The 9077-nt window shown below is 38.6% G+C and overlaps 1 protein-coding gene across 1 annotated transcript; it reads left to right on the top strand.

Annotated features, from left to right (window-relative positions):
* The first annotated feature begins 3885 nt into the window (after window positions 1-3885).
* On the top strand, window positions 3886-5556 carry rprml (reprimo-like). Its single transcript, XM_039824016.1, has one exon. It carries the CDS (start codon window positions 4486-4488, stop codon window positions 4819-4821), a length of 336 nt encoding a protein of 111 aa, XP_039679950.1. The 5' UTR covers window positions 3886-4485; the 3' UTR covers window positions 4822-5556.
* Window positions 5557-9077: the final 3521 nt, after the last annotated feature.

The following is a 9077-nucleotide window of genomic DNA, read 5'->3' as shown; positions in this document are numbered from 1 at the left end:
ACACCTTACAGTTAAAATAAGCAAAAATACAGTTAAAAGTTGAAGTTCATCAGTGCAATTTCACATCAATATAAGTAAAAGTGAGGTATTAACATAAAATAGGTGAATGCAGTTTCTCCTCTGTATCTTTTAAAGAACATTTGAGAGTGTTTATGTACAATATAATTACATATTTATTTATATAGCAGCTGTAATCCTTTGCCGATGTAATTGGATAATACATATTAAAATTTTTGCCAAGATAGTTAAATAGTTTCTAACTTGGTTATTGTACCTCATTTCAGTGATTTTAGGGCCCTCCCTCCTTGCAGCAGTTACATTTCCATTAAAATCTGATGAGATATATTCATAAATTTGTAATGTTTGAAATTTTAAAGCACAGACTAGCTGTGTCAGATTATTTTAGAATTTACTGGGCAAGTATCCATCCATCCAATCTGTGTTGATGTCTAGTAGATATCCGCTTATACTCATCAGAAAAAGGGAGAATCTTGCAAAAAGTCAGAATTTTTAAACGAGTTTCATGTATGGGTAGAAATCTTCTTAAATATGTATAAGTTATCTAATAATACAATCACTGGAGTTATTTTTTTTTATTACAGGTAGGACATTATGATTAATTAAGTGCTGACCTAAAGAGATAGAACTTTTTTTTTTGCCATCATTGCCATTTCTTTAAAGTCTGATAATTTAGAAAAATGCAGAGATAATATTGGGTAATGTAGATTGTTAAACCAATAACAAATGCAGCCTGACAATACAGTACAGACCTCATAACATAAAACCTCACATTCTGCATGCAGAAGGAGGTGGGGGATGAGGGAGAGAATTCTTATGAGAGAATGTTATTGTTATTGTAATGTTATTGTATTAGGATCAATAATGATTTGAAACTTTTTACTTAATTCATCATATGGTATATTTGCATCTGGAAAATGCTTACCCAAGGCTCATATTTCTTTACAGATCAGGTTGCAGGGGTTTCAACTCCACTTTGGTGTCCCAGGCAGCTGCAATAGTTACACACATGAGTGGTTTTAAACCCTTTTTAGGGGGGCTCAAGCCCCCTAAATTTAATCTCAGCCCCCCTACAAATTACAATATATATATATATATATATATATATATATATATATTTTTTTTTTAATCAATTTTGGTGCTTCAAGTGAGAGTTTGTGAACTTGTCTGTTAGTGACAAAGGACAAAGAATTACAGGTTCAAAGGGCTTTCGCCGATGCTACGCACATCTAACCCAGTCAATCTGTCAGAGGGAGAGCAGGAGTGCTGTTGTGAAGTTTAATGTTGGCAGTCCCCAGAGAAGAAGTTGGTAATTTCATGGCGCAGATTAGAACCCAAATTGAAACGTTGTTAGAACATTGTGTCAAATTGGTCGTTACTACTGTGACTTATGAAGTGTCAGGTTTAGTTAAACGTACAATGTGTAATTTTCTGCCACTAGGGATCTCTCAACCAAAACAATGGATTGTAAACACAGACATTTGATGTTGTTGGGAAGTTGCGTGGAATTATGGGAGTTTTTATTGCTAAACACTATCGTTGATTAGAATGTATCTCTTCACGGACGAGTTTACCCATTCAAGTTTATTCACGTTATGTTTAGTAACGTTTATTCATGTCATGCTAATAAAATAGCTGCAGTTTCCCCAACATAATTACATTTATCTTGATTCAATCTGTATTGGTAGCTAGCTGACCAGTTAGCTAGTGAGCCAGCAAGCTAACATTAGCGGCTAACGTTAGCAGGTTTTAGCTGCTGGCTAATGATTAGCCAGCAGCTAAAACCACACTATCACAGTATATTTCACATGCCAATGTCACCTTTTGGATTTTACCGGTTAAAATGAGAGACGGGTGTGGGTGGGGATTGCAGGGGGAATCTCCAGGACGGCTAGGTAGTTTGATTGCCGTTGTCAGCAGCAGGAGAACATCTCCCAGCTGCCCGATCTCCCCCTTCACTTTTCTGTAATCTTAACTATTCATTTTGGTGCTTAACCCACCTTTTGTCGGGTTATTTTAGCTAGCTAGCTAACTGTAAAGACAGCTAAACGCGAAGGGGGGAGAAATTCGGCAGGGAGGAGATTTTCGGTACAAACACCGGTAGCGTTTACGGAGATGTAGCTAGCTAACATTATGGATGGCCGATGTTGTGACTAGGATGCCTGGGTCTGATATTCTCTGTTTCCCGATGCTTCATTAAACTGCCATTAGCGTCGTAAGCACCCAGCACTGGCTGGGGCTAAGGTAACTAGCTATGTCCCGGCTGTGTTGTCAGCTATCATCCCGAATTAAGTCTCTTTGTGACGGGGGAGTGAGGCAGGCAGACCGGACTGTGCTAGCTGGCTAAATTAGCATTAGATTAATCGTCTATTAATGTTACTAGTGAACTTATTCGTGGGATAGCGAAAACAATCATACTACTAATAACTTTATGAGTGTGTTGATCGTGTTATATATATATAATGTTATTCACCAAGCATTAGCTAGCATTAACGTTAGCTACTTGTCAACCAGCACATACATTGTAGTAACATTAAGCTGGATTAATGATATGTATCAATAAATAAGGTTTCTGCCGTATTACTGTGTTGCAAAGTGGCATGTAATTAATCACAAAATGATGCCTTTTGGCAGAAAAAGCAGTGTTACCAGTATTTTTTTCTGTGACATTGTATGATTTACAATTACTCTCGAACGTAGCATCTGGGTGCCCGTGTTTTGATGGAAGTTACAAGTAACAACATATGACGCCACTGATGGGCAACTAAATGAAATGTGACGTGTCTAAAAATAAAATAACAGATTTCTCTGGGTTTTCCATTTGATGGAAACATTTAGGATAGTGTTACTACACAACTCAAAAACTATATATAACAGGTATGGTCGTTTTTAGACATTTTAATGCAGAAAAGTTACATGTTGTACCTTTAACATTGTTGTTCAGTAGCTAGCTCAGAGATTATCGGCTAATGAAATTACTGATTTAGCAGGGGGGGAGAGGGGGGTGAACACTTTTGTAAGGCACTGTACCCCTGTCACATTCTCATTAGGGGCTGAGCTCCCCTAAAAGTCTGATCCTAGAATCGCCCCTGGTTACACACAACACCTGAAAGACAAAGTGATGTTTGAATAACACATCCAATAAAAACAGAGAGCCGTCTGCTTCTCAGAGGTTTTAATTACAGCTGCTGCAAGAAAAGGAAAAAGCAGAGACAGCGAAAGCAGAGGAGCCAATATTTCTGATAAATATTTACCATGGTTCAATCATAGATTATTAATTCATGTCTTCATTTCTAAGTTATAGCTGGCTGTGCCTATATTGGTCTCTCTCTCTACGTAACAGTGACATTTCCCTCAGCAACAGACATTAAACTCCACATAAATACCTCTCAAAGAAACAGATGCTAATCTGAAAATCATTTGGATTCTAATTGAACTGAAGGCTTTCAGGTTTTAAAATGATTTTCAAACACTTTTTTGATTTAACTGATTCAAAGTTAATGTATGTCTGAATTTGGTGAGGCTTTCAGGCATTATTGATGTGCATAAATGAGTGCTGGGGTTTCTGAAGAGCACACTTAAAAATATCCACGTTAAAAACTCTTTCTTTAAAAACGTATTTTCTTGAATTGAGAGACTAACACGATGTATCACTTGTTTGAAATACATTCACCTTTTGGAAGATTTTCTTTTAGGAAACAAGAATGCACATGCTTCCTGAACAAACTTACTACACTACTGGAGATAAATAAATAAAAAGAAATCTGGGAGAGTAAAATGTACATCTAATGTTAAATTATTATTTTGCATTAGAAACAGATATAATTTACGTCAGTAGCAGTTATTCACAAGATAATAGGAGGCAGATAATAAATTAAAGGTAGACTGAATTACAGATTAAGACTTGTTCAAATAAAGTTTTCTTTCTTTCTCTTTTTTTGCACATCAGAGCAGCAGCGAATAATCTGAGGACCTCTGACTACCTCCCCTGGTGAAGAGTGGTGGTTTGGTCAACGGGGAACTCATCATCACTTTAAAACGCACCACAGACTTGGCACAAAAGAAGCGCTCGCAGGCGAACACAGGCGCAAACAGTCTTGTCTGACTGTCTCTTATTGCAACGAAGGAAAGACGTTTTGCACCTTGCGCACTATCTAAGAAGACTCACTTAAAGTCAGAGAAACGTAGACTTTGAGTTGAAACTTACTTTTGGCTGCACCTGATGCGACACTGTTTGACTGCAGTCCGGTGATGTGGATGAGGTCATAACGCTGAGGCTGTGGCAAAACCCGTTGTTTTCCTGTAGAGCTGGACTTTACAAGCGTATTATTTTTGTGTTTCTTCCTCTTATTTTTGTCTGAACAGTCATATGACGCAAAGTTTTACTTGGAGTCCAGGTTTTGTGGCGAGACTGTGTGTGTGTGCCTGTCCTAGTGGAGTCTTTTTGCTGATAACCCGCAAGGAATCATGAACTTCTCCTTGTTCGACTTGACCCAGGGCGCGCTGTTTAACGGTAGTCAGACCCTCGCCGGGACTTTGGCGACATATTCCGGCAATGGAACCGACAACGTGGTGACCGGCGACGGCGGAGGGTCCCTGGTGTTGGTGCAAGACGAGCGCAAACTCTTCGTCATGCGTGTGGTGCAAATCGCGGTGCTATGCGTGTTGTCGCTTACCGTCGTGTTCGGCATATTTTTCCTCGGGTGTAACCTGATGATCAAATCGGAGAGCATGATTAACTTCCTGGTAAAGGACCGGAGACCCTCTAAAGACGTGGAGACGGTCATGATCGGGCTCAGGTAGAGCACGGTGAGCAGGTACTGTGGAGAACTGCAGCGGAGATCCGGTGCGAGGATCTGATGCACGTTTCCTGTGCCGCAGGTCAAGTCTGTCTCTGCATGTACTACTCAAAGACGCCCCATCTGTTTATTAGTGAGGAAAGATATGCAACAACTTTACATTTCCTTCCGAAAAACGACTACAGGAAAGTAGTCCAGTGACCAATGTTCGTGCGTAAAGTTTGTGCGTAAAACACGGGAAATTGTTTACACGTGGGCCGATCTGTTGAATCTTTTGAGTGAATTTAATGTTGCCAAACTGAACAGTGACAAAAATGTTTACAAGCTTTTACCTCATTTTTTGTTTAGTTAATTTTTATTTTTTTGTAAATTTGAAATGATTGTTCATGAATATTTTTAAAACTGTCAAAAAGCATGATTGTGCATTCTTATAGTTCCACGTCTTCCAGTGTGCTATGTGGACGTGATGGACATGTGGATATTCTCTATACAAAGTATTTTTCTTGGTATCGTTTGGTAAATACACTCTAAATACTGAAATCTTGCACGTTTTTCAACAAACTCCGTCCTAGCTTTATGGAGTGGTTCTGGTCCTGTTTGGCATGCTCGCTTATTGGTCTGTAAAGTGATTTTTGGACCTGTTTTGCACTTTTGAAATCACTGATGCTGCATGAATTATTTTGTACCAAATAAAAACTTTGCAGCATGCAATTAAAATTGAAATTACCATATAAAGCGTTGCCATCTGTTCATGAAACATATCATGTCAACACTGAAATGAAATTATGTTTTCTTCCAATAGTGTGTCTTGTCTTTCAATTCAGAACTGAATCAGTACTATACCAATCTCTAAAGAAACATGTAATATTTTACGTTTTAATTTCAAACTCAAATCAAATCAGACTTGTGAAATGTTCTCCGATCCATCTCTCCCTTCACATCTAATCAGATGTGATATGTACTTATAGGCACAAGATGAAAGCATTAAGTGAATACATTAACTCACTAGTAGGTGCACTTTTAAATGTAATAGGATAATATTTATTAACATTAAAGGAGTTACACCGAAAAGGATATTTTAACTAGTTCTAGCTGAAAATAAAGACAAAATTTGAAGCAGTAAGGTGAAGCGGCACATCACACTTAATACTTAATACTAAGTACAAGGAACGTGGTATTTATTGCAGCTTTATATAAAAAGGCGATGAGAGGCCAGGCTGAGTTATCCATCTTGTAGACAACAGGCCGAGCTCATATTGGTTTCATGGCATTTAATCTGATCTTTCTAAAGAATGACCAGCAATTAAGGAACATCCAGGTTCACCTTGACCACTTAACTCCCCAGCAGCCCCAGATGCACCTTAAGAGTTTAAGTATGAAATCCAGAGTTAATGTTCTTCTTTTGTGCCATCAGAGAGTGTGCAAAAGAGAGCATAAATGTGAATTAATATAGCAGTGAGCGAACCTATATGCAGGTTACGCAGCGTTAGAAGGATTTCACACAAAGAGGACATACAGCGACATCCATGAGGTGTGATATCATTATTCTTTGTGCCGCTGAGTGTCTGCACATTGCACACACCTCTTTTCTTTCTCCAGAAAAAAAAAAAAACTTTGTACTATTTCTATTACACAGAAAGTGTCATTGTATGTGTCAGATATTACTGTAGGTTACTATTGTTTCCAGCTCAGCATTTTGGTTCAATTTCCACTTCTATTTCTTCTGTATTTCTATCTGCATCCTCTCATCCTTGTCTCTTGTGCCCTACTCAAAAGCAAAAAGTTCTCATTATTATTTCAGTACTTGTTAGGAGAGCTGGGGTAGATGAATCCTTACAAACACACCCATGCATCCACACCATGCACACATCGGACACTGATGTGCAACAGACCAGCAAATTCCTAACTCAACAAGTTTCTCAAAAAAACAACATGAATTAATAAAACTCATTAGATAATTAGACTGTAACAGCTGAGAACTTAAACAATTTCAGACAAAACACATTATGCATGCATATGAAAAATATTATGTATTTAAATATGTTGACATGGTTACTACTACAACCTGTGTGTTAAGTGCATTATTGTTGCTTTTAAGTTTTCGGAGCACGGCAGAGAGCAATTAATATGAGAGCAAAAATTATTTTTTACACTTACAAAGATCAATGTAAGGACATTATAAGCATTTGTATAAACAGTAGGCCTGTGATTTCACTTACATATAAACAGATTGTTTACAGAGTAGAGATGGTCCGATACCACTTTTTTGCTTCCCGATACCGATTCCGATACCTGAACTTGCGTATCGGCCGATACCGAGTACCGATCCGATACCAGCGTGTCATATATTTCATTATGTTTTAACATCTGTATACTACTATCTCTGTATGGATGTGATATGATTTCTTTCTTTGTTGTCGGTCTGGCTCAGGTTAAACTCTTTGTGAAACATGAACAAACGCAAACAAGGAATGCCCCAGAACTTTCTTTTATAGTTATAATGAAAAAGAACATAAATAAACTACTTTAACGTAGATTTTCTTTAGGGCTTCATTACGTGGTATCGGATCGGTGCATAAACTCCAGTACTTCCCGATACCGATACCAGCGTTTTAGGCAGTATCGGAGCCGATACCGGAACATCTCTATTACAGAGAGGAGGTTAGGGGTCAGGCTAAATTATCTACTGCAATAAATTAAATTATTATGGTGAACAGAACTGCTATTAAGACAATTTATGATAGTTCTTTGTAAGCCTCACCTTTGCTTTCGTAAGCCTGTAATCCTCAGGAAAAGAAAACAAAAATTGGTTACCATAATGTTGGACACAAAGAAGCATGCAGTCCTTCATGCAGTTATTAACTTGTTACACGGAAACTCAGATTAAAAACATATTGCACAGTAAGTCAGGCATTGCCTTAACGCAACCCCCACAGGGTGAGTAGGGGGTACAGTAAGGGGGAGCTGAATGATTCAGAGGGCCCACTGGGGTCCTGGAACATTGCACGGTTTATACATGTTTATTGTTTTGCTGTTGTCAGGTGGCTAAAAATTTTATAGCAGCACCCCTGCCTGAAGTTAGCCTAGTTCCAGACCTCTGAATTAGTGCACAAATCTTTTTTTTTCACCTATTCAAATAGCTCTGGTGTTGTGCTCATTGAGGCCTGTTTCCCAGGTTGGAAAAACCACTGAGTCCATCAGAGCTTTGTAGGCAGGAACGTCGAAATATCAGAATGGGAACGTAATTTTTCTGTGCCAAAACCAGAAAAAGAGCAACAGGAAAATGCCCAGAAAAAGCATGGGCGAGATGGACACAGCTACTGTGTAACAACACAAGTGTTAACTACTTGTAGCAGCCAATACCACGGACCATGTATGTATCGACTGAAAATGACTGCAATAGGATACGTCACTCACTGACATTTCAGTAAGACTGCAAGCATAGAAACATCACCCCCATGCATCCAGCATACTCAGTGACTACAGTAATACAAAACTAATCTAGTTTTGATATCTATTCTTTAACAAGCGGATATGTAAAACACACTCACTTAATACTGCACAAAACAAACACACAACTATCAGCACTGGCACTGAATGTTGCAATTGACAATTGATTCTTTGGTGTCTTGTCACTTTCTTACACACGTCTTTTCTCTTGACTTGGCTGAATGTCAGTTAAAATGTCTCTCTCTCCCTTTCTCTCTCTCTCTCTCTCTCTCTCTCTCTCTGTCTCTCTGTCTCTCTCTCTCTCTAATGTGAGTCGCCCACTAGCCTACCACTGAGCATATGCAAAAGAGTTAGCATGTAGCACCATCCATGTCCACAATCTGTTGTGGACACATGGATGGTGCTCGCTATGGTGTTTCTCTTCACAAATGAAATTATCTGCAATAAACATGGTATATGTTATATACCGTTATGGGCCCACAAGTTGGACTGCTTGACAAGGTTGAGATGTAGTTAATTATAATAAGTGCATGAGGAGGATATTAACAGGATAATGTTCCAGTGGCAGTGCAGGAACAACACGTTAACATGTTAACCCTTCATCCCAATCAACTGTCCGCAGTTGTGTAAGTTTGGTGAGTTTCAAAGTACTTTTGCTTGTCACGAAGCATCATCGCTGACCTTTTACAACAGAGACCTCACAGAAAATAATGAACCGTGCACTGGCCATGAAATCATGACAGAAATAATGGTGATTAAACCAGCAATGGCATTCAGCACTCAACTGTAATAGAGATAGCTCTTCCAAGA

This window comes from Perca fluviatilis, chromosome 15 (assembly GCF_010015445.1).
Source record: "Perca fluviatilis chromosome 15, GENO_Pfluv_1.0, whole genome shotgun sequence".
Taxonomy (NCBI): domain Eukaryota; kingdom Metazoa; phylum Chordata; class Actinopteri; order Perciformes; family Percidae; genus Perca; species Perca fluviatilis.
This window is presented reverse-complemented; position numbering and strand designations above follow the sequence as displayed.